At 42.1% G+C, this 26567-nt stretch overlaps 1 protein-coding gene and 1 pseudogene across 2 annotated transcripts in view; both read right to left on the bottom strand.

Moving 5' to 3' along the window:
* The window catches only part of emc2 (ER membrane protein complex subunit 2), a 30130-nt gene extending 18564 nt beyond the window's left edge, over positions 1 to 11566 (bottom strand). The window contains exons 1-5 of the mRNA XM_080738641.1: positions 11504 to 11566; positions 10121 to 10234; positions 5886 to 5950; positions 4693 to 4778; positions 2768 to 2825 (exon numbers count right to left, since the gene is read on the bottom strand). Coding sequence (XP_080594767.1) covers positions 2768 to 2825; positions 4693 to 4778; positions 5886 to 5950; positions 10121 to 10234; positions 11504 to 11543 — 363 coding nt within the window. The 5' untranslated portion in view covers positions 11544 to 11566. The remainder of the gene's footprint in view (positions 1 to 2767; positions 2826 to 4692; positions 4779 to 5885; positions 5951 to 10120; positions 10235 to 11503) is intronic.
* A 4554-nt stretch (positions 11567 to 16120) lies between these two features.
* Positions 16121 to 24799, bottom strand: LOC308299057 (RNA polymerase II subunit A C-terminal domain phosphatase-like; annotated as a pseudogene). The gene is made up of 5 exons: positions 24738 to 24799; positions 18884 to 18948; positions 16762 to 18564; positions 16427 to 16604; positions 16121 to 16348 (listed from the first exon to the last, which is right to left on the bottom strand). The product of its transcript is annotated as an RNA polymerase II subunit A C-terminal domain phosphatase-like (transcript).
* Between the last annotated feature and the right edge of the window lie 1768 nt (positions 24800 to 26567).

Raw genomic sequence — 26567 nt, forward strand, 5'->3', positions numbered from 1 at the left:
CGCCAGGACTTGACGCTATGAGATTCTGGAATTTATACTCACTATTTTTCTAAATTACAAGCATGTGGGTTCTTTCCTCATCCAATACCAAAACGGGGGAGGTAAAAGTTTAGACGCACTGCAGCAGTGTTCAATGCAAGTCTTGTGCACCCCCACCCACCTCTCCTCTCTCCCCCCGACCAGTTTTTTTGGTTCCAGATAAAGAACCACTTGGGGCTCAAAGGAACATATGGAAGTTGGTAGCCTGGAGAGTCATACAGCACTTTATTAAACGAGGAGCAATTCCAAACCGCTCCTCTCGCACTCTCCCTCCCTCTCTCTCCTCCTTTCTCTAACTAATGATCCAGAAAAACCTGGCAGTGGGTCTGATCCCTCTGTTGTCATGATTCTTTTTTAATTAGCGTTCAGAGGAGCCCTCAAGTGAGGACTGGATTATTTACATCACCCCTGGCTCTGCTGCGACCTACCGCAACCTGGCTTTAAAGTACCACCCATCGCAAGTTAACCAGGCCCATGACAGAGACACCTAGCACACTGGGGTGGATTGGTGGGTGGGTGAGAGAAGGACCAAAGGTAAAGAAAGAAAGAGATGAAGAGGTAGAAGTGGACAGAGAGAGAGAGTGAGAGGAGAGGGAAGATTTTTTTCAGATGTCTTTGGTGTTTTGGAATCATCGCCATATTACTCAATAGCTCACCACTGCATGATGCATGAAACAATCTAAAATAGCAGTCTACAGAGGATCTAGTGTTGAGATGAAATCTGAGTGCACTTGACCTCTGCAAACACTATCTTGTCCTGAAACTGCAACAGGCTATAATTCTAGGTCAACCTCAGGATTCTGCACGACCTCAATGGCTTCTTCTAGAAATACTTGCTTTTTATATATAAACCAATTAAGATGAAATGAGGGGGTTAGATGCACACTGGATGATTGAGTCAGAAGCATGCTAAATAAATAATCTGCTACCCCCTTGTATGCAAATGTTGTGGACACCACATAATCCACAGCACTCAAAAATAAGTCATAAAATGGGGGAAAAAATGCGTTTACGCAAGCAGACGAGAATTTAGCCAGATCATTGCTGTAGGTATTGGAACATAGCAAGCGATGGAAGGGCTAAGAGTTCGAAACATTTTTTGGACACCGCCATGGCAGAGAAACCTTGAGCAATTTTTGTTGATTCAACAATTTTGGTTAATGGGTACCACATCTATTCCACAGCCTGCAATTACAACAGCTCAGTTTCCAATCTCTGCTCCGCATGCTGGGATGCCTCACAAGTCCTCCCTGTGGTCGCCAATTTTCCGCCATTTCTCAGGCCCATCCTTGCCCCACATTCTGAAGAACATGTTGGAGAACATGCTGGGTAGAGATAGGCCTCGGTCTCAGACAGGTGACCTAGATGATGTCATCACGCTCGTCTTTTCACCCTCTGCCTGCCACACCCATGCAAGCCAGGATGGGGATTGTGGGAAAAGGGTTGTTAAGTTGACACCCCAGGGATAGAGGACCTATTTGTCTGTTTTGTTCCATTCCCACCCCTGAGGTTTGACTGACAGCCCCCATGGTCTCATGGGTAACGGTGGTCGGTAGCTTTCACAGAACAGGAAATGGACCCATCCCTTTTCCGTGGACGTCCCAGAGGATTTTGCCATGCCTGGGTGGTGCCCATCCCCTCACTTGAGCTACAACCTTCATTCCCATAGTGGAGGATAGAATACCCTACGATTCTTCACTGCACATTCCATTAACTAATTAACCCGTGTCACTTTTTTTTAAACAGTATTATCAGAATCGCTGTCTCCCGAGAAAATAACATCCACTGTAGTGAACACCTGAGGGGCTCTGCTATCGAGCACATGAAAAATAAATAGCCATCTCTCTTGTTTTAAAGACTGAATGACGAATAGGACTGGTCAGTTCCAACAGCAACATGAAGCCGCCCCCACCTCAAGACAAAGTGATGGTGAGAGTGGGGGTTTGTGTTTTGTCTCTAGTAGCATTTTGCCAACACAAGAGAACATTTTTAGTAGAAAATGTTTAGTATAGCAAGTCCATGTGTAAAAGAGCAGAGCAGGAAACTTCCTGAACATCTTTTGGGGCCGGGTGGGCGGGGCATTGCCAAAATAAATAAGTTCATGGTTTCTTTTGAAAAACCCTTTAAAACATTTATTTTCTTGCGAGGCCACATGTCCTTATGGAAACAATTAACAGCAGGTACGTTATGTTTCGGGGTCGGTAGCGTGTACTTGGCAGAACACTGCATAGACATGCTTCTGGAAGATATCAAATGAAAGTTGAGGAAGCGATAGGGCAGTTTGTATGTAGAAGGGCCACATCCACAAGGCTGTTTCACCTGCTTAATGCAAAGTTGGCTTTGCACCTCAAGCCAGTAATAGGAAGCAGGACAGGAGCATGCCCCTGCTCATTTAGAAGGGGTGTGGGTGGAGGAGGGGGTCTGAATTGACTGGTAAATCACCGTCTTCAAAGGCCAGACTCATATTTATGCTTTAGCTCCACCAAACATGTCTACTGCTCACTAAATCCATGAATCACCCCCCCTCCCTTGAACACTTGTCAGTGGTGTGGGTGAGAGACTGATCAGCAGTGTGGTTGAGGTCAGAGAAGGCCAAGGGGAGTTTAACTTAGCAAACTCACACCGCTAACACCAGAGTGCCTCAGCAGATTTAGAGCCCCTTCCAAAAACGTTGAGACCACAAAGTGAAACAAAGTAGGAACCTAAGAACTTCTTCTCTCCTCCTTACCGTATTGGTGGGGTCGTCCTGTAGGATTGCATCATAGTACTTGTTGGCCTCGTCGTACCTTCAGAGACAGAAAAAAAAAGAAAAGAAAAACAGATTTTGTTTTGTTTTTTTAAACGACTCACACGATCTCACGAGTCGGGTAAAATTAGGTGGTGGGGAAATCAAACGAGAGTTCAAGGCAATCAAGTTTCTGTATACAGCGTGGCAGGTTTCTGTGATTACATTACAGCGAGGCCGTACGGAAATCAGCAGTGATGTGAAGGAAGAAATAAACAGTCGTTAAAGTTTGCGTTGCCGGTCAAACAGTCGAACTTCGAGACAGGCTTATATCACTTCACGGTGAGTCATGAAATCAATACAAACAAAGCACCCTGATTCGGAGATTGTACTTCCATTTGATTGCATCCAATTTGATTCACCTTTTAAACAAATCAAATTGCTGCTTTTACATCAATCCAGCACCACCACAGCTCAAGTCGTTGGTTCAGTTGCCTTACTCTGGGCCGATACGGAACCTCCGCCCACACATATGAACCTGATAAGCAAGCAGCTATATCCAACGCGCGTCCCAAACTGTGTGGGAGAGCCCACATGGATTCTGTTTAAAGGGGAACGTTATGAGCTGTAAATATCAAATCACATGGTAAAGAAATATGGGAAATAAGAGGCATGTGCACTTCACTTGTCATGTCTAATCAGGGGCTGATGGATGATTTTGAAACTTTTTTTTTTTATTGGGAGGGGGCAATCTGCATCGCTGACACTTTAGCAGCCAAAGCCAGGGTTCCATGATCAAAACCTGTCCCGCCCACAACCTACAACAGACAGAAGCAACTCTGGTTCCGATTAGCGCTGAACAGCCCCACTTCCAGCACCACTCCGTCCCTCACTTCCACTTTATTACTCAGCCACACTCTGGGAGATTTCAGATGGCACCAGGCAACCACTCAATGAGCCACTTTGATTTGCTTTATTTACTTAGGGACCATGGTAGATGTGCATGCGTGCGTGCATCTGTGTGTGTGTGTGTGTGTGTGTGTGTGTGTGTGTGTGTGTGTGTGTGTGTGTGTGTGTGCACGCTACAGTGGGAGGAATAGGCCTGCCTTAGTTGTTTGAAGCGTCGTCGTTCAAGTGTAGCTTTGCCTGCTGCCAATTAGGTCCCAGCATGCCGTTTATTTAATCTGACGGTGCTGGAGCAATCACTCTCAATTATCGCATAAACTCTGACATAACCGATAAACCAGTCAATGTGATCAGGCAGAGGAACGTGAGAGAGGTGGTAAACAGGATTGAATTACCCTTACTTCAGCTTGGTAAAGTAAAAAACAAAATACTGTCCGTATTTTTTTTTTCCTTTCTCATGCTCTGTCTGTCTTGCTTTTCTTTTTTATGAATTTTTATGAGAGAGAGAGAGAGAGAGAGAGAGAGAGAGAGAGAGAGAGAGAGAGAGAGATAAGTTGATATTGCGGTGACATGTCAATATTTACAGGGCACACAAGACCTACTCAGACAAAAATAAAACACAACATGAGAAAAGGCGAGAGTAATAAAGACAGAGGGAGGGGGAGAGAGAGAGAGAGACTGAGAGAGAGACAGAAACCAGAGCAGATTGAGGGACCCCCAGAATAACAGTGGGATTCAACCACTTCCTTCCCGGGAATCCCTCTCAGGCTAAAGGGCCACAGGGCTACCCAGCATTGAACTCTTCCTCGCTCCTCTCCCCTCGTCTCCAAAGGAATGGTGGGTGAGCCAACATAAACACACCCCACCACACATGCACACAGACAGACAGACCACCATACCACTTAGGATCTGCAAGCAGTTCCTCCCTCAATGCCCCCCGAAGTCCAATACGTTAAATATTGAGCTTGTCTTATTTTTTTGTGTGCTTTTTTGTCATTACCATGAGGGCCCCCATTGCTTACCTTTCCAAAGCCTCCAGCCGCATGCCCGATAATCGCTTCACTCTGTGGCTATCTTGAAACTGCTTCCTCAGTTCCTGTAGACAGGTCTGCAAGGATGTGGGCAGAGAAAAGAGCCGTTATGGTTGGCAGTAACTTACCTGGCGTTACGGTCCATTAATAACACATCTCTCGAGAGACCCTTAGCAATTAACACAAACAAATCACATACTGTATATTGTGGATTTTCAAATAAGGACGTTGAAAACAAAACCAAGGCTAAAATTGGATCATCAACTCAGCCCAAAACAGCGAAAGAAAAAAACAAGCAGTGTGTTTTCCGTTCGTAGGACGCATCATAAAAAAAAGTCAACAACACTGTACTATGCAAAGGATGTAAAAATCTGCAGTTACAGCGTTACGCATGTGGGCACCCACAATTCCACCCTCACTACTATAAAAAGGAGAGGGAGGATGCTTTCTGCGAGCGTTTTTTTTTTTTTCTTCTTTTCTTCATTTCCCCTCTTCAACAAGGAACTGGAGGCTGTTGTTTCATACACTCGTGAGAGAGGTGAGGAATGGTTATCGTCACATTTAGTGTTATCCTGAACGAGATGGAAAGTCTGCACTGTGGTCCGAATCTTTCGCCCCATCCAGCAGCTTATGTCTGGCTCTCCTGTTTTCTCTGGTATGGTAGAAAGGCTGGCAGCCAGGCAAAAAGACATTTAACTCTAATGTCATCTGTACCGTTATGCACTCAGTGACCCCATGATTTCTGTTAGGGGAATTATCACACACGTGATAAACCACGCAGAATTACAATTTCTATTTTCACAGGGCTTTTCTTTTTTCTTCCATGCAGACTTGACCATTTTCAGACCGACGAACACTCCTAAGTGTGATGTCAAAAACATCCCATAAAACTCCAGGATGGCAAATGAATCCTTGGGGGGAAAAAGGCAGTTGAACTTCATAAAGGAGGGCCAAGCTCAGCTAACACTTAAGGCGTGCTTCAACAGTCATTTTGTACACCCTCTTATTCCAACACTCAGCAAATTGTTTTTCCAAAGTACAGACAGAGTAATACTTTTTGGCCAAATAAAAATCATATTCACACAATTGGCACGATGGGCTGCAAAGTAGCAATGGCTTCGAGAAAGTGAGCGATGGCTTTTCGGGCTGTAGGGTGTGGGAGGCAGATGTTAGTAGGAACTTACCAAAGCCAAATCATCCCGACTGCAGTCCAGTGCAGCAATCATCACCTGCTCATAAATAATCCATACTGGGCAAAGGAGACAGAGACAAAGAGGTTTTAGAGAGAGACACTTTAATACCCTTCCCACTCAAGAGCCCTGGTATAGCATTGAAAAATGATACATTGACTTCTTGTACTGTCTTAAGCTGACTCAAACAGCAGCACAGCATGTTAGCTGCTCCCACACTGAACTCACGAGTGATTTATTGAAATGGCTACTACACATCTACAATGCATCAGGAGTGTATTCTTCATTTGTACAGTACATACATATTTCTTAGGCTATAAATGATTTATGTTTTTCTCAAGATAAGCATCATCTGTCTACACGTCTAGCAAATATTTCGATAATATGTTAACTAGTTTGCTATATGGGAACAGGTTTAGATCTGACTATTGTGAGGGTTGTGCCAGATTATTTGAAGAAATGTTGAAGTGTGTTGTCATCAACTAAAAAAATCTGTCAGAGGAATTTGGTTGAAATGGTGAGATGTATGTTTAAAACACTATACGTGTTCAGACAGTGGAACCAAAAACCAGAGCAAATGTTGGAATTGCAGCAGAGGGATTTTTCCAGTCCATTGCACAGGTTAGCGGCTGTGTAAACAGTTACTGTATTTTACATACCAGAGCAAGTTTGGTCCGCTACTTATGGATGGATTAAATACAAAACGGTTTTCATAAAAAAAATATGTTGTAACTGATTAATGTCAAACTATGTCTGAAGTGATTTCAGTAGCATGATGTTACCAGTACTGTGAAAAAATGGAACAATATTAAAGATCTGAAGAATTTATATTGAGACTTATAACCCATCCACGATAATGCAAGTGTGGCTCTTGACAGTGAGAAATAACAAATGGAGCAAATTGACAAAGACAAATATACTGTAGCCAACAGCATTGATAGAATTTTCTAATTCAAGTTAAGGCCCCTTTAGGCCAAATGCCATAAGGCATATCAAATATTGACGTTTTGTCCAATAATATTGTGATATCCTTACATTGTATCACCAAATACCACATTAAACCTTTCCTACATGGAGCTAATGGATACTAGCTACATCTTCATTGTCAAGGGACTTACAACTAGACTAAATATAGTTAGAAATGTGTTTGGAAAAGATGATTTCAAATGTGCATCACTGCCACCGAGGAATGAGGAATTACATGGGTAAGAAGGTCAGTGTCTCGTTACTTTGGCACAAAATTGTGATATTGATTTGTGAATTTTGTTACCCAGTTGTAGCTGGTCATATCAGATTCTGGCCATAACTGATTTCTCAATATATTTATGTCTGCACCAAGATGCATATTTTGACTTTTTTGTGTCACAACACATCATGGAGCAATATGTCTAATCTTAACACTATAAAATAAAACTCCCAACATGTCTTTGCAGCGTGTTCTTTTCTCTTCTTTTTTTTGTTATTGTTGTTGTTGCACTTAGCGAGACCTTTCACTGACCATCTGCATCGCTCCTGTAAAATGTTTCACTTTATGGTTAGCAGTAAGATTCAATGTTTACCAAAATCAAAATGTTTATTCCATTTGTCAGCTATGACAATATAATATATTCATCACTAATAGCTTTAGATGCTGAAGACGATTAATGAGATTAATACTAAATGTCAGATGTTTATTTCAACAAGCATGCACTCACACACTCCTCTGCCAAATGGACACCCAATACTACTAATTGAAAAAGTACAATAAAATCCCACTCCAAAAACAAACTGATAGCCTCTGCTAAAATAAACAAATGCCTGGAGCTTTCTTTTGCCTTTTTATGATTCCAGCTCTTGTTTTGATAATTGCAATCTTGTTTCACAGCCAATTTAAGAGCTGGTTTCAATAAAAACCATGGTGTGTTAAATGTTTATCCTCCAGTTTAAGGAGTGTATGAATCATAATGACTGGGGGGAAAAGGAGTTTCACTGCGTAATTCAGCAGGACTATAAAGGAAACCTAAACCTTTGATATGTTTATGGTAGGTAAAACTGAATCTACATTGCTGCAAAAATCATAAAGTTGAGTCAGAGCTATTCTGTAAAACAGGCAAAGGGCTTACTAGGGTGCTTTATGACTTTCAAACTGGTGGTTTTGCTGTCTTAAGCAATAGATCCATACTTATTCTTTTTAATCCACAGTGTGTTTATTTTTACAACTTTTCAAAACATCGGATTTATGAACTCTGATAATGGGGCTTACATTGTTTCAAATTACTGTTTATTTATTTATTTGTGGTGCCTTTGCACTGTCCAGGTGGTAGCCAAACCCAGAGAAATGATGTTGCATCCCTCAAAACCACATTGAAACTGTGGAAAACGTAAGTGCCAGATTAACCTCTTAAGCCCTATTTTATACTTTGTCATATGATGGTGTTGTGCGAGGAATGCCGACCCACAAGCTTGTAGATTGGATATTTTCGCTATTAAAATCTTTAAACATTTATTCAGTTCCTTTTGTTTGTCTTCTCAAGAAGTAGTTGTATATTTGACTCCCCCTCGGAATATACAAAAAAATATAATAAAACAATTTTGAAAACATCTGAACATTTGGGAAAAGGTTAGCCTATAATGACAAGCCCAAAATAAGGACATAATATGGGTTCATGTGGTTAAAGAGGCTTTACAAAGTGTATCCAATAATCTAAATACTGAGAAGTTATGAATTTTGCCTAGCTCTGTGTAAACCTATATGAAAACATTTCAGGGGTAATAACATGAGCCAGACTGAAGGGAGATGCCTACTCACACATATAATCATCCACTCCACTTGCACCTTGTCTTTGTTTCCATTCCTTGTTTTCCAACTTTCAACCATGATCATTTTACCTCACGTCACTTAATTATATGTTACTTTATGTCCATGTCTGAATAATGTTTGCAAACCCTGTTTTTCTATCCATGTCTTTGACAGAAATACATAACAAAGGGACCCTATGTTACTTACAAATTCTTTGTAAAAATAATTAATCCAGAGTATATTTAGCTAACCTGCCCAAAATAGCCTGACATGAGGCTCTCTTTTAACTCATTGAATGCCCTTTTCAAGATGGCCGCCAAGTACCAGGATGCCACGTACCTAGATTTCTAGTGCACGGATCAATTTTTAGTGCCCATGCACCATATATGCATCATATGTGTAGTACTTTTTAACAGCTTTCAAACAAAAAAATCCGCTTGGAAATCCGTTCAGGCATTCATGAGATAGAAGCCTTCAAAGTCAGACAAAACAAACACTGCCACCTTCCTAAATTTCTAGTGCACGGATCAATTTTTTGTGCACGGATTGTGCACGCCCATGCACCATATATGCACCATATGTGTAGTACTTTTTAACAGCTTTCAAACAAAAAAATCCGCTTGGAAATCCGTTCAGGCATTCATGAGATAGAAGCCTTCAAAGTCAGACAAAACAGCCATTTTTGCCATTTTGAAAGATGTTTGTTATGGGGCTAACCATGCAATTTCGCGATTGCGATCATGCCTAATACATTTTAGGCATTTTTAGAATTTTTTTTATAAAAAAAATGTTTGAAAGAAAAAAAAAAGTTTTTTCTTTTTTTTTCCCAAAATGGCTTCCAACTCGGGAAACTCGGGCTGTGGCAGCCTGGGACTACTGTAATAACTCGGGAAACTCGGGCCTTGGCAGTCAATGAGTTAAGAAAAACAAGTTAATGACAGATAAAATCCAATGTGCTTTTATATTAAGTAGGGCAACCGCAAACTGAAAAGCCAAGCAACGTTACCGGGGTTTATCCACAAAGATCAGCAAGATCTAATGCATCTGGGCCCACAGTGGATAACATGAACTATCCATTCTTTCCAAAAAGAATATTGAGTGCTACTGAACTCTACACAGTGACAGTTATCCTTTCAAAAACCACTATTAGATTGTGAACATAAGTTAGGGCCAGCAACCAAACCAAATAGAATGTGTTTCATGGCATTTAGAGGGGGGCTTGTGTGGTATCTACATCAGGTTTGTGAATAAAACCCATCTCTTCATATTAATTTCCTGTATTATATATTTTTACATTTTGTCTGTATTGGCAGTAATGTAATGTGTATGCCGGTGGAACAGAATGTAACAGACAGCAAGTATGAGCCTGGGTTATTCAGACTTGTTATTGAAACTATCATTTTCTGTGGTCATTTGTTATCTGACAGGTCGATAGGCCGACCACACTTACTGTCATCTCCGAGTTTAGATCCATGTTCACCGATCAGCTCCTCGCCAACTTCCACAATCTGCTCACTGTTTCTGCAGTTGTCTTCTCGCCACTTTCGCAGCTTGTCTCTCATCTCTGTCAATAAAACAATTAAGCAATGAGAGCAATTTATTTATTTATTAGTATTAGGTTTATTTGTATGGCCGGCAGGGTATAATACACTCTCCATTCAGACATGTTGCCATTCAGACATTGACTTCTAATTGTCTGAGTGACAACACCTAATCCTTTGAGGTTAGGTATAGGGTTTAGTGTCTGAATAGGGGGATGTCTGAATGGCAGCATGTAACCGTATGGCAGTAGGCTAACTACTTTTAGCCTTTGTTCAATGCATTCATGTCTAGACCTTTTCACTGTCTGAGGTCTAGCACCTTTTTTTAAAAATCAAACCATGTTTGGCCACGATGTGGGATGTAACATTCAAATGAATGATAATGATTTGAAAGTTCCATTGAAATCAAATGAGTAGAACATGTAGTAGTAGCGTTCAAGCCAACGTAATGTACGTGGGACCTAAGCAGGGTTCATCGCCATTATTGCTTGTGGTGGACATTTTTGTCAAAATACATTTTTTTGCCACAGACAGACATACAAAATGAGAAGACAATAATATTACCATGGGATAGTCCTGAACAATGACCATAACACTAGTAGGTCTGTAACACTGAGTGTATACAAATGGAACCTAATGGACCCGTACACGATCAGTGTTATGGGGGTCCTTGCAAATAAAACATTTGAGAACCACTAGTAGGTCTACTAGTTGAGACTAGTGAGACTCCTAATATGCTATCGTCATAGACATTAAACAGGTGTCATAAATATTCTGCAGAAAACCTGGAGACTGACATTCAGTAATGTAGGTCTCATGATCAAAATAAGATTATAATGGTGTGTAAAAAAGAAAATATAGAATTTGCCACGGACAAAATCCGAGGTCTTTCTTTGGCGAGATCAGACGGCGCTGCTAGCTAAAATAAAGCCAAGCTCCCATTCTATTGCTAGAAATAACGCCTAATCAGCCTGTAATCCCACAATCACATGTTGACAGCATAATGTGTGTCGGTCGGACACAGGTAAACGCAGAATCACTCTCGGTCTTCGCATTTAAAGCCCAGTAGTTGCTAAAGTTAAAGTTAGCTTAGCCAAATGATCCCCTCAACCACTAGCTAAGCATGCAAGCTTGTGTAGCTAATGTTGTTAGCCAGTGTGGCTGACAACCTCCCTCTTTACGTCTCACACAAGAAGAAGACCCGGCCGGACGACGTTCATTTAGACGCGGATTTTAGAGACACAAATGAGGAAAGCACGTTGTCGTGCTGTTTTTTTGTTGCTGTTGTTTACCTTCCCAGCCAACGTCGTACATCTCTGACACCGACGCCATCTTTCTTTCTCCTTAATGACAACACACACACACACACACACACACACACACACACACACACACACACACACACACACACACACACACACACACACACACACACACACACACACACACACACACACACACACACACACGGCGGAGACGTCACCGATGATGTAACTATGGGCGTGGCCCGTTAGGCAAGTCATCTTAAAGGAGTAGTTCACCCCTCACAAGCCATTATTCATGTTATTTGAAATTGAAGCCAAGCAGTACATTCAAACAATTCGTGACTCGAAAAATAAAAAAATATTCTTTTGTGTTCACTTTTTAATATTTTCGTTTAGTAATTCCCCCTGGCTATGAATTGTTTTGTATTGATGTATTGATAACTTCTCGTTTGGGTTTGTATCTGTGTTGTACTGTGTACTGTATTGTCTTGTATGTCATGATATTTGTATAAAGATTTAATAAAAATAAATAAAAAAAGAATATATATATATATATATATATATATATATATATATATATATATATATATATATATATATATATATATATATATATATATTATATACACATATATATACACTCTATGAGTTCACCCCCCAAATAACTTTGTTTTTATTGATTACTCACACCATGGAGACTTGAGTTCAATTATATTTTTTTGTATTTGTCGCATTCCTAAGACGAAAAATGTATTATAGTAAATTGACCCCCATTGATTCCGGATGGGGACCCAAATTTGCATTTGGGTCTCCAAATGCATTTGCATTTCACGATTTTTCTAATCTACGTATCATTTTGGGGATCCTTCACATGAAAAAGTTTTGAGCACCACTGACATAGAAACAGTTTTTTTTAGAAGGATTTGAAATATTCAAAGGCTTGCACAAATTTTCACGATTTTTCAAAAATAGCAGATCTACAAGCTTGCAGCTTGTATATCTGCAATTTTTTTCAGAACAGTTGTCTAAATTTCAGTGCAGCAATGCATTAAAAAGAACATATTTTGTAATTTATATTTTTAAATCTGTGTAACAGATTTCTTTCATCAGCTCATTTTCTTAGACGAGATTCTAGCGACCGTTGGGTACCTCTTCTGGACTGGCTATCCCATGTCACATGGTACTGAGTTAAGGGCCAATCGCAGGACAGTACCCCAGGAGCGCCCTTACCGCTCCTCCAGGCTATGGGGGAAATTAGCAGTGTTGGCAAAAGTACTCAAATGTTTGTTGTCCCTGCTTAGCATTGACTTAGCATTGACAACATTGTCATGATCGTAAAACTATCTAGTTTTAACGTTCAGAACGTTTTCTTTTTGGACAATAAAAACATTGACAGCCAGGGGGGAAAAAATCCATGAAGGACACGGAATGCAATCGTTCACTCGCCGTTGGAAAATTGACTTATTAGACTATTCTGGATGTGTGGCTAACGGCTAACGCTAATGCTAGCTAGCGCTAGCTGCAGGCTAACGCTAGCTAGCGCTAGCTGCAGGCTAACGCAGGCATGTTATACACAATTACTCATGGAATAAAACGGCGACCCAACTCTATTTTTGCTCTTCTACAAGCTCACAACGCGAGGAGGTTAAGTCTGTCAGAACCGTCAGATTATCTTTCTAACTGAAGTTACACAAACACTGATTATGCTACATTTAGCACTGTTAGCCCGACCAATTTAGATAGGGCACGTAATAAATTCACTTCAACCTCGTGTTGAGCAGTTAAACCTATTTGCTACGTACGTCTACAAAAACGTTCATATTTCAAAGATAAAGTGCTTACTGAAGTCTCACAGATGTCACAGTATGGTACGCTCAAGCAGAATTACCCGTATCTTTCGTATTGTTTAATAAACAGCATTTTAATCCGATCAGACGTCATTTTCTGTTGTTTTTCAGCCATGCGACCCCATCGGTTGCGAGGTGTACTGCACTTAGATACATTAATACCTTTTTAAGGAAACAACGACCGATCGGATTAAAATGCTCCTCTTTAAATAATACGATCATTACGGGACATTCTGCTGGAGCGTACCCTATGGTGACATCCGTGAGCCTTCACTAAGCAATTTATCTTTGTAATCTGACCGTTTGTGTAGACGTACGGAGCAAATTGGTTAAACTGCTCAACAGCAGATTGTGTTGAATTCACGGTTGGCGCAGCGTAGCGTCTTTACATTTAGCCCAATAATGCTAATCTACAAAGCAATAACTACAGTTTAAAACATACATAAACCACTTTAGCCCTATGTTATACCAAGGCTATTTGAAAATAGCCGATCTACAAGCTCACAACGCATTGCGGTGCGACGCGTTGTGAGCTTGTAGATCTGCTATTTTCAAACATTTTGTACTTTTACTTTTGGTACTTTAAGTACATTTGGATACCAATACTTTTGTACTTTTACTCAAGTACATTTGTAATTCTGGACTTTTACTTGTAACAGAGTGATTCTACATTGCAGAATTGATACTTTTACTTAATTATAAAAATGTAGGTACTTTTTCCACCACTGTGTAAACGTTTGTGTTCTCATGCCAATAAAGCTTCTTTGAATTGAAGATTGAATTGAAGATTGCTCCCCATGTGGCGGAGTACACAATAATGGTAAATAAAGTAGCTTACTCTAAAATAATCCATCCATCCATTCATCCATCTTCAACCGCTTATCCAGCATCGGGTCACTGGGGTAACAGTTCCAACTGAGATTTCTAGAGTTCCTTAATAATAATAATTAAAATAAACAATACTAATGATTATAATTGCGACCGTCAGGTCGCCGTTACTATGAAAACCTCCACCGCCTGTCTGTCTGTCTGTCTGTCCGTCAGTCTGTCTGTCACGTCACATCACACTTTTTTGCCCCTATCCATGTGAAATTTTCCACACACAATCCTTGTCTGCCAATCCACAACCTCCACCCTTCCAGGGACCCCCGCAGCTCCAGGGACCCCCGCCAAATTTTTTAAAACACATTTTTGAATACTGCTCCTACAGTTTTTGCCCTAAAATCACACAAATCGCTACACAGTATGTCTACACTTATCTCATCGACATGGATCTGTCCCATATAGCGCCACCATCAGGTCGATTTTTTAACACATTTTTGGACCTAAACCTTTTTTTTTCTAATCTTTTTTTTTCAAACTTTTTTTTTTTCAAAAAATTTTTTTTACAAACTTTTTTTTACACTAAAACGAGCACACAGATTTTATATTGACTGTGTCAATTCTTGTTTTAATATAAAGCATATTGATTGATTGAATCATTTATTCGTTTCAATAATATAAACAGTGTGGTACAGTCAAGCAGTTTTAGTAGACTTTGTCCACCACTGGATATTTACATACCAGTCTAAGACAATATCAGTTGCTTTTTAATTGTAATTATTGACATTAAACATTATGAAAAGGTTACTGTAGCGGCTTCATCGGGATATGCTTGCATTTTGCAAAGAGATAGTTGTTGTTGAGATCATTTATTGTGAATTAATTTTCCCCATGGACTTGAAAGGGAAAATGCAAAAAACGCAACCACACTTGCAATTTCCCAGAATTTCATCGTTCTATTATTAATAGCAACAGGGTATCTCATATTGGGTAAGGTAACTGTGGGGAAGATTTTTGAATAAATTAACCTGAAGTAGCTCATATCAATTTAGAATCTAGGCATTTAGCAGACACAGATGAGAGAGAGAGAGAGAGAGAGAGAGAGAGAGAGACATAAAGGGAAATACATTGTCAGTGTACAGACTGAGTGATCATAGATTGGCAAAAGAGAAGGGCAGACACTAGAGACAGACCTGGCTGCAGAGAGGAGAGGCTGTGCTGTCACTGTGATGAGGGAGCTGTACAGAATTGCACTTAACACGATGTAAAAACTACACAAATATTAGGGAGGAGCTGTTTCTAAAATTTGAAATAAATTGCCCATGATCCAAAGTATGACATAAAGCAGAAATGACCACTCCTTCTGGGGGAACAGAAAGAATGTGCAGTTTTGGCTGCAAAAGAGTAAAGACCAAAAAACTAAGTTGGCAATAGCAAAAGCTATAAAAGGTCAAGCAGTATAATACCAGTATAATACCAGAAATTACAGCTGAAATTTTCTGACAAAAATGTTAGGTTACACAATACACAATACAAAACAATATTACAGAATATTCCCAACAACAGGTTCCTAGTGACAGGCTGGCCGTCATAGTCCACAATGAAGTCATCTGTCTGAATCCTCCTCCTCATCATCATCTCCCTCTTCATCACTAAAGCCTTGCTGAATAGAACGATCTCTCCCTCTTCCAGCTCGACCTCACGATCACCGTCACCGGCAAACTCCCATGGTTCGAATTCCCATTGGTCCGAACAGGTTAAAATTCACAGCCACGGTCAGTCGATCTCATCGGCTCTCTGTCGCTTTATTGGATGCTGGCTGACAGGTGAAAGACCTGTCATTTCCCAACACCTCTTGGGAAATGGCAGGTGAAAGCACAAGTTGGCACCTCGACAGTGCAGTCTAGTTCTTTGGGTCCTCGTAAGTTGACAGCGGCTGCTGCACCGCATGATGTTTTTTTTTTCTTTTGTCTTTTCATATAAAGTCGTTAAGCTCCGCCTCCACGGCAGCAGCCATCTCATCCGTTTCCGAGCAGCTGCCTTCCTCCTCCTCGTTGAAGTCCTTAGATGACTCGTCCTCAGAGTACTCCAAATTCTTTTCCTCCTTGGCTTCCTCATGCTTTCGCTTGTGTCCCCTCTGTACAATTCCTGTTGTCGGCCTGTCATCGTCAGCCAGCGTCTGGACCTCCTTGCTGCCCAGTGCCTGCAGCAGAGGTCCTCATCTTGCACTCTGCCCAGTGCCCTGGTGTCGCTGCTCTTCATTCTCCTTTTTGTCCCTCACTTTCATCTTCCATGGCCCCTGACTCTCGCTGTCACTGCTCTCCTCAGCGAGGACCTCGTCTACCTCTCTATCCATACTTTCCCAGAGTGTGTAGAGGGGAATGATGCCTGACGTGATCAGCTGCTTGTCATCTTGGCCCTGTCCTGCTGTCTCGTCCTGTTGACCCATTTGAGTTCCCCTGAGAGAAGGTTGCTCTCTATGATCATGGAATGAGACAGACCCTGACAGCGGTGGGAAAGACGGAGGCCAGGAGTCCTGTGGACCCCTTCGGATCAGCTTCTCTGTATTTGAGGTCCACACAACATCAGTTAAAGATCTTAGGCTGTTTCTCTGGCATCTTGTAGTCCTCTTTTAGCAGATACAGCTGTTCCTCTACCTTTTCCCAGCGTTCCAGACAACTCCACAGCCAATCATCAGCCTTGTGCCTGACGGACCTTCTCAGTGCCAGCTCTTGCAGCGATGAGATGCGTTGTTCTTCCAGGCTCTTTGGAGTTGAGCACCAGGTTTTTACCAATCTTCGCCCCCAGTGCCTTTGCGTGGTAGCACTCCCGTGTTTGTTCCATTGGGTAGTTGGTGGGGTACAGGCCACTAAACACAATTGAGGTTCCCTTGAGTGTCTGTCTTTTAAGCTGTGGCACAATCTTGCAGATGTCGGGCATCTTGCCAGACTCCTTCTCAAGGTAGGCCTCGTAGTGGCGGTAGTACTCCTTATGGATCCTCACCAGCACTTCCTCCAGGTAGATGAGGTAATCGTCCCGGTCATTGTCGCTCGACAGGTCAAAATCCAGGTTGTTGGCCTTGAGGCACTGTGCAGAGGAGATCGCCCGTTCCTGTGATGCCGCAGTCACTGGCGCTATGTTGCTCTTGCCATCTGAACTGATGCGTGTTTCTCTCGACCACGTCCCAGATTCCGCCTCAGTCATTGGCCCTCCAGCCTGGGTATGCTCGACTTCCTCAATCCCGGGGGGATGTGTCTGTTCATTCACTGTTAGTCCCTGAGCAGAGGGAGGGCTCTGGAGGGCTGTGTAATCCTCTCTCCTGCCATTATTTTGGTCCTTCCCCTTTTTTCTGAGACCGTTATTCTGCACCTCTGCTGTGCCATCTGCAGGCCTGCTTGGCACATCACCAGCTTTCCTGGCCATCTGAGCTTCTTGTGACCCCATCGGAGCATTGATGTCACCTGTGCCCTGGAAGTAGATGTATTTCTTCACAGTAATGAGGTTTGGTGTAAACTTCCACACATCCTCTCGGTCGTCAATTATACAGACCATTGAATCTCCTCAAGGGAAAAGGTTCCTAAGATTCCCTATCTTGGAGAAAGGGTCAATGCACTCGTCTCTGGATAGGATCCGATTAGAGAAGTTTCTTTTCAGGATCCACAATACCTGCAATGGTGTGTGCATAAAGATGGTTTCCAAATGTGAAAACATGCAGCTCATAGAGTTTGGCTATTTTTTCCAGGAATTCCTTGCAGTGTGGGCGAAGACGTGTGTGGAGCTCAGGCTTTCCACGTCCAACCTGGAAGTGGAAAATCCCCTCATTGGACATGTGCTGACAGTGCTGCTCAGTTGTGTGGATGAGTGTCTGATCCAGATCTACCATTAAGACCAGTTTCTTGTTCCTGTGCAGTCTCTGCTGGTCATCCCTGCCAAGCTGCTCTGCTTGCTCCGAGCTGATCATCAACTCAGGGACACTGTGTACCATGGAGATTGCTGCTGTGGAGATAGGCGCTTGCTGTCTCCCATTCCTGCTCTCGAGCTGAGTCAGGTCCTGGCCACATTTAGCACACAAACCCTTCATTACTGTTGGGTGGTTGCATTCATCTATTCTGATAATGACACTCCCAGATATGACTTGTCCGTGTTGACAGCAGAGCTCCCTCACCACTCCAGCACGGTCCTACTTCACCTTCTCCGATGGCAAACTACTTAAATGATCTGTGGCCTCCACTGGGGATGTGGGGATGCAGAACGCCAGCACAGAGTTCATGTTCACCAGAGACCCAGGTTTCACATTCCACTCCACCAGGCGTAGAGGGGGAGCCGAGGTTGGCAAGCAAACATCTGCCACCTGGTGCACCACTATGGTGGTGGCGGAGCCCTGGCCATCCTTCACCACACTGCTGGTGCCACCCGAACCTGCAGGAATGCAGGATCCTCCATCTGGTTCTATCTACTGCGTTTACCTCTTCTGAATTTCCTTATCCGTTAACTTGAGGTTAGATGAAACATATATTTCCTTCCAGATGTTGTGTGGTTTGTGTCAGTCTTCAATTAAAACAAAATGCCCGTCTGATTGGCTAAGGCACAGATGGCCTCTCTCTGATTGGCTAGGGGTGTAAACACAGACTCACAGATACCATTTCTCGAATTGATAGAGATATATATGCAGTATAATCTAGATTAGTTTTCATCTTCTCTTCTCTGATGTTCTCTGATGTTCTCTGCTGTTGCTCACTTGCTCTGCTGTTCGGCTGCTCTGGTCTGTTGCTGTCCTGCTCTCCAGCTGCTTTGGACTTCACACTGAGATGTTAGTGACATTGCAGACAGTTTCATTGCCAAATTCACTGCCAGGTCACTGCCACGTCAGTGACGTGATGTCACTGCTACAGCAAGCAGAGAGACGCGCAAAATCATGGCAACGTACACAAACAACACAAACAACACAAACAACTGTTAACAGGTCGCCCTCATGTTGCATTTAGGGATATTCGATGCGCAGAACGGTGCGCAACCAAAGCAACAGAAAAAATCACACCCAATGTGAAGTGAGCGGTGGTCGTGCTTGCATAACGTCTTCAGACTAGGATTTGAGTCTAGGATGTACAGGCTATGCTACACACACACGTTTTGCTATGGCAAAACGCTGAGGAAAAAGGCTACAGACACACGCACAGCCACTCTATGCTACACACACACGTTTTGCTAAGGCAAAACGCTGAGGAAAAAGGTTACAGACACACGCACAGCCACTCTATGGAGCGGTTTACCACCGCTCAAAAATAAAACAAACACCTTACCTAAACAAGACTGCTCTCTGTCAAGGTGCCAACTTGCGGCTTGTGCACTCCTACTTCAGTGCTATGCAAATGAAGTTTATGTTGATGATTGTGGGCTCGCTGAAAGGCGAGACCTGTACTGTATGTTATACCAAAACGTTGTCAAGTTTATTTTCCTCAAAAAAATTACAGACAGTACAAGGGCCCTTAGCCAATGAGGAGCAGCGTTCTTGACTTCTTGGTGACATCACCACCAAGTGCGACCTGATATAAATAACAACAACACGTGGGCGCGAGACCAGTATGTTATACCAAAACTTTATAGACCAAGGTTATTCTCCTCAAAACAATTACCAACAGTACAAAGGCAGGGCCCTTAGCCAATGAGGAGTAGCCAAAGGGTAGGTTCCATGCGATCCCACACTGTTTCGTAGGAACAGTATTTCTAGTTAATGTGGTTGCCCAACAGGGCAACACATTATAGTCCCAGGGAACTTCTAGGGTAACTGTTTATAGACTTCTAGGGTAACTTTTCCACTGCCATTGGAAATGGCAGGGATAGGGAATCAATAGGGAATCAATGGGAGTGGGAATCAGTAGGGAATCAATAGGGGATCAATTGGTCGAGCTTCATATGACAGTTAGCTACTGTAGAATATAGTCAGCAACTGTCAGCAACCACACACTCGCAATTTCAAATTGCATTATTATTAGATTGTGGGCTCGCTGAAAGCGAGCACACGTATGTTATCTTCATTATTTATCTATCAGTCAAGTTCTCCTCGACAGTACAAAGGCAGGGCCCTTAGCCAATGAGGTGCAGCCAAAGGGTAGATCTTTGTGCCCATACATGGTGTTACATGCGAGCCCACACTGTTTTGTAGGAACAGTATTTCTAGTTAGTAGTAGTAGTAGTAATATTAGTTGCAGTGACTCCTGGTGCTCCAGAACGGATGCAAAAGTGGTGGCGCCCCCAGTGGAGGACCCCCTGCCACTGCAGCGCACATAAAATGCCGTAACTCGGGCTAGGAGCGTCCGGGAGAGCCGGGGCCGGTACCTATTCGTCCGCCAAGGCAACGCGGAGACCCCACCCCTCATTTCTCACATGGCCCTATTGTAGCGCCACCTTCAGGCCGATTTTTACAACACATTTTTGGACACTGCTCCTACAGTTTTTGCCCTAAAATCACGAATATCACTACACAGCATGTCTACACTCATGTCATCAACATGGATCAGGAAGATTTTGGAAAAACACATTTTTGCCCTATTTGTGGAGATAAGCCACCTACGGTCGCTTATCTCCCGATTAGGGAGTCTTACTGGTAGTAGTATATTAAAGATGGGGTGCCACCCATGATTTCCCCCCCCCCTAAAACATGATGATCAGGTATTATGATTATATAATACGAGGAGGAAGATTTACTTTTTTTCAAAAAAGTGTAGGTCTACAGAAAGTGTTAAAATTAGGTTTTTGGTGACCCAGCTGAAGTTAGCCACACCCACAGTGTTGGATGTATGGTAAAAGGGGAGGGGATGACTTTGACTTTAACTTTTGACTTTAACTTTTGACTTTAACTTTTGACTTCTGAGTCATTCAGCTTTCAGGAAGCAATAAAAAACACACAGGGAAGGCAAATTTGCACATTATAACCACACATGGGGGACTGTTAGAGTAATGTTAACTCCATAGACACATATAATATAAACAGTACAAAACTATGGCACCACCTCTTTAAATTAAGATTTTCTTCTTGGTTATATAATGAGCTTGAGTGTGTTTATCATACTATGGGAAAAGTTAACTTTTCAGGAAAAGAAAAGAAAAACAACATGTTTTTAGAACAACACAATACTGTCTGTCTCATCAAAGTCGGTATGGTGACTTTATATTATACATTGTCAGATACTTGAATGTGTCCTTATATTATCCTCATTTTACCCAAATCAGCTAAAGTGGAGTTAGGAGGTTTTTGACCATTAAGATTTGACCATTAAGATAGTTTTTTTCCGTCCGACCTCATCATTCTAATCAATGGGGAACAAACTCCACAATTAAAAGTTTAAGTAGGTGGTTTGACCGACAGTTTGAGCGTCCAATGGAGTAAGGAGGTTTAGTCTGAAGTGCTTTTTAAATACTTTTCATTGGTTCAATATTTGTAAAACCCACACACAGACATAAAGGGTGCAACAGCACATAAACCATTGAAGTGTTTAAAACCTTTGCCCTGTCTTTAGGGTGATTTATACTTGGATTTGTGATCTTTAAATGTAATTTTAGATGGAGCCCAGTCCATGTCATCGATTTTCATACTGATAATGTTCGTTATTTAGAACTGCAGGACAATAAATCGTGTTGCACTAATTCATTAAAACATTAACATTGTTGTTCCTGTTTCAGCAGAGACTACTGAATAATATTAATGACTTTTATCAATTTTAATGTTACAACTCTAGATCATATGCTGTGCAGTGTCAAGGTCAGCGAACAGATGGGAAGCTATGGTTCCAGCAGCATCTACAATGAATCATAATAAATCTGTCATAGCCTACCCATAGCACTCTCCAAAGACATAATGGTCTGTAGGCTGCACCTTCAGTGAAACCATTTACAAGGCCAGATGCTGTCACTCTGATGCTCCATAACATTCTCAAATCATTCCCTGCAAAAGGATCAGGACAGTCAAGTGAACCTCAACCTACAATATCTGTCCTCCAAGATTAACATGATGAAATGTGCTTCTCCATCACATGTCTGATTTTCTTCCTGTTTTGCTTTAGAGGATTTAACAGATTTCATCTCCAGTCTGTTTGTTATACTAGCCCTTACCCGTTCAAAGATATGAGCTCCGAAATGATGTGCAGTGTGTGGGTTATGGGATGTGCACTGTGCACACAGTATATGAGGGATGGAAAGTAACTTAACTGGGGCTTGCATGATAATATGTAGGAGCATCAATGTAAGAAATACCCGTTTCGTTTAATGGCTACAGAGATACTGTGTTCCCTCCCCCCCCCCCCCCAGCCCGTCCGCCCACCCGCCTGCACACACACCCGTCTGCCTGCACAGTGCACACACACACACACACACACACACACACACACACACACACACACACACACACACACACACACACACACACACACACACACACACACACACACACACACAGAGCTGGTTAAACATGTTGCCTCATGCTAGATGCAGAATAGATATGCCTCATGCTAGATGCAGAATAGATAGTAGATACACCATAAACATGCTAATATACAGCATATGATTTGTGAAAGTGACAAACGGGCTTCACAGTTATGTCAGGTGTGTTCATATGCTAATGGTGATGCAATTTCAGATCAATTGCTCCAGCCACTGAGGAGAAACGCTGTTTCAGACAGACAGACACTTAGACATTTCGAAAAATTATATGTTTGATATGAGCTTCTATCACTATCCACTTGTTGGGGTGCAACATTGGTCATTGCACTGTAGCCTAGTGTATTCATATTTTGTCAATATTCTAGTTGTCTTAGTTCAGGGGACAACACCCTATGAAGACTTCATAACTGAAACATTTGTTCTTTGCAGCTTTTTTGTTTAGTTTAGTTATTTGCTTTCCCAAGTAGTGCATGATCATTGTTGGGCAAGTGGACAAGGGAATTCTAAAATGTCATAATCTTTGTCAAATAAAAACACTTTGTGTTGTTTAATGTACTTTCAGCTGAAGCGATCCATAGACTTGTAATTTTCAAGTCTGCACATGGCAGTCGGTTGATATGTGGTTGGGGATTTCGCTGGAAAACCAAATACTAAAGGAGCCACGTTAGAACAAGTGAACACTGTCCTTTGGGGTAAAGGGCATAACTCTCCCTGCCAGGGTGCTAGTAAAAGGCCACAGGCCCAGATCATGACCTGAATTAAAGAACAGACCAGGGACGTGCTGGCCATTGGGAAAAGCGGGACAACTCCCGAACGGCCGGTTCATTCCCGGCCGGTACAGGCCGGCTATTAGGAAAGAAAATAAAAATAAAATGTCAGCCTTCGTTCCATTTTGGGGGCTGGGCGGCCAACAAAGTAAATCGTTACTGTCGGGCAGAAACCTTGTATCTCCAAGTTTCAAATTTGTAATTCTTTTTCGCAAAGCAAAGCCCTGCTTTATTATACAAGGCCGTTGCACAAAAGTAGTGAAAACAGCAGATCTACAAGCACACAACGCCTCGCATCGCGAGGCATTGTGTGCTTGTAGATCGGCTGTTTTCACTAGTTTAAATAATTTTTTAAATGATAAATACAAAACAAACGGTTTTGGACATACAAGGTTTCCACCTATAGAGAGAGATCTCTCTCTATAGCGCACAATGAGGGCCTCTCCAACTCTTTTTCCCGGGCTGAATCAGGGGCCCAGCACGTCCCTGGAACAGACAGTGGGGCCTGACTCACAGGATGACATGGCATAATGGTAAATGCCCTCTGTGCACAGCTTTAAGTATTTGTCTATAGCAGGATTTGTCGTTGTGAGGTGCAGCTGACCCGGAGGTACTGACAAAAAGAAGCCTTTGGACATAAGGTGCCTGTTTACCTTGGAGCTACTCTCTCGCAAAGAAATGTCACAATAAGGGAGATCAATTGCAACCACCTGAAAAGCCAAATTGTACTACTTGACTGGTGCTTACGTAGGTTTCCATGCCCTGGAAGCTCCACATGTGGCACAGGGGACAAGCATATATATATTTTCCCTTTCAGTGTCCATGCATTAAAAAAAAAAAGAAATATTCCAGTAGAAAACACTTCACAGACCTTATATTTTGATTTGTGACAGAAGCAATCAGAGTTGGCAATCTCTAAAATGAACAGTTATGAACTGAAAATTGAGGTAAGGTTGAGGTGCTTTCTGTGGTTTTGAAACAGCTCCTGTTCCATCTAAATTTCTTTCTCGTTGGTGTCGCACTGTGAGTTGCGGAAAATGAAGACAGATGCAATTAGCAACAATGTTTGGACTCAGCCCTCTGGAGCCGGCGGTGCTGTGTTTACTTTGAAATCTGATTAGGTCCCCTGTCCGACCAAGTTGCATTCACCTCTCTGTGAATCACTCTCTACAGATGACTCCAGCACACTTTTAGCTCTGATGGTCTCCCTCCATTGCACCTTTGACCTCACCCATATCCTGAGTGAGAGGCCCTGAGCGGGAAATTATGGCACATCACAATTAGGCTTCCTCACTCTCTCTCCTCTCTCCTCTGCCTGGGTTTCAGTGCCAAGAACAATATTCAGCCCCATGTCAGACCAGCTCCGTGCTGGTAATTGACGTTACTCACCCAGTACGCAGCTTAGGATGTATAGCTCCCAAGACACCTTGTGTAGCAATGTGATTGCTCATTGTGGAGTGGAGTATTACCACATGCACTATATTATGTGTTGCTGGATTGGTTTTAATAGCCAATCCTTCTTGCTCATTAAATTCAATTCAAACACGGGTTTAACATCACCACGCACACGATTATTTCCAAAAGACTTTAGCACACTGTGTGTGTTCAGCCACATCTGAACGACGTGTCAAGACAATTAGATGCATGTTCCATCATGAGAAGGGGTGGGAATTTACAAACCAACAACCCCATCTGTGCAACCTTTGAAGTTACAATAAATTGATTTTTGTACACATAAAAGTATTCTGCCTGGTACTGGTTACATTAACAGAGGAAAAACTATATCAACATGAAATATATATATATATATTTTTTCATGTATTTATATTTTAGTACTCCAAATACGTTGTCACAGCAGTCCTACTGCAGAACTAGTTTGACCCTTAAACCTGTGTTCATGATTACACTTTGCCAATAATGCAATATCTCTGGAGACCTGTAAACCAAATATTACAGTATTTTCTCCCTGGAAACCACAAAACACATTATTTTCCCCTCGGTTTGAAATTACACACATTAGAGGTGCAATGACTGGTGAGGTTCATTGATTCCCTAGCATTTGTCCTATTTTTCCAGCTTGAAACGCAGAGCACTTCTACATCCCCTCAGGGGGGCTTACTTGAGGTTTGCCGTTCAGAGAAGTCGTGGCCCTTGCTCACTCTCCTTAATTGCTTTCTTCCAATTGTTCTGAGAGTGGTTTTCTACTGAGGCCTCATCTAAGTTACACAAATACATGCAACAGACGTTATTCCAGAAATCCATGATCCAGACAAACGGGAAAAATCAAATCACCTCCCCTCTGCAGCGAAAGCCCATTGCTAAACAACATGATCTGGTGTTATCAGGTTTCACTCGTCTTTCCTTTTTCTTTTTTCCTTTTTCTTAACAATTCTCATGACCACAAATTTGGAGATAGCACCACATTCCCTGTAATGTCATGTTTTCAGAGAAAATTGCAGAGGAAAAGTGAAGTTATGCATATCATGGAGAGTGAGTCTGAGAAAGTGTTTGTGAAGGAAGATTAGGGGGGTCAAATATTGTTCAGTTGCCCTTTTTTTTGCCTCAGGAGATATTGCTGAAGTGTATAATCCTCGATTATGGCATCACATAATTTTACATGCTAACAGCCAGTGTGTTTTGTAAGCATGTGGCATATGGCCATGTGAGGACACGCTAAAGTTAGAAGAGTACACGATATACACTCTGAGTAAAGTTGACATGTGCTGTACAGATGTTCTGCCATGCTTGGTGCCACTGGCTGTTTGCTGGGAGTTTTTCTGGCCCCTAGGCTTGGTTGATAAACTTGGTCCCATTGAGTATGACAGTGCTGAAGTCAGCATTGGGCTCAGGCTCAGGAATGTACGCTACTGATTTATAACCTGACACACACTAGGAGCGAGGTAATGCATATCAAAAAAGTCTACAAAAGAAGCATTGAAATTCACATGAGATATTCTGAAATTACTATTCACTGAGGGGATGCTTGGCTTTGCAACCTCCAGCAGAAGCATTCATCTTGTGATCTTATTGATTTATTCTTTGATAGATATAGAGAGAGAGGGGCCGGTGGTTGGTGTCTTTGGCAGTGTCATCTCCTCTCCCTGTCTTGGATTCATCCGTTGACCAAGAAAGCGCTCTCTTTCGGGGAAGTGAAGTTCTGAGGTTTTCCATGGAATCTTTGACCCATCACTTTAGCCCCTTTAAGTCTATCCCAATCCC

The sequence above is a fragment of the Nannobrachium achirus genome (assembly GCF_963921795.1).
Source record: "Nannobrachium achirus genome assembly, chromosome: 2".
Classification (NCBI taxonomy): Eukaryota; Metazoa; Chordata; class Actinopteri; order Myctophiformes; family Myctophidae; genus Nannobrachium; species Nannobrachium achirus.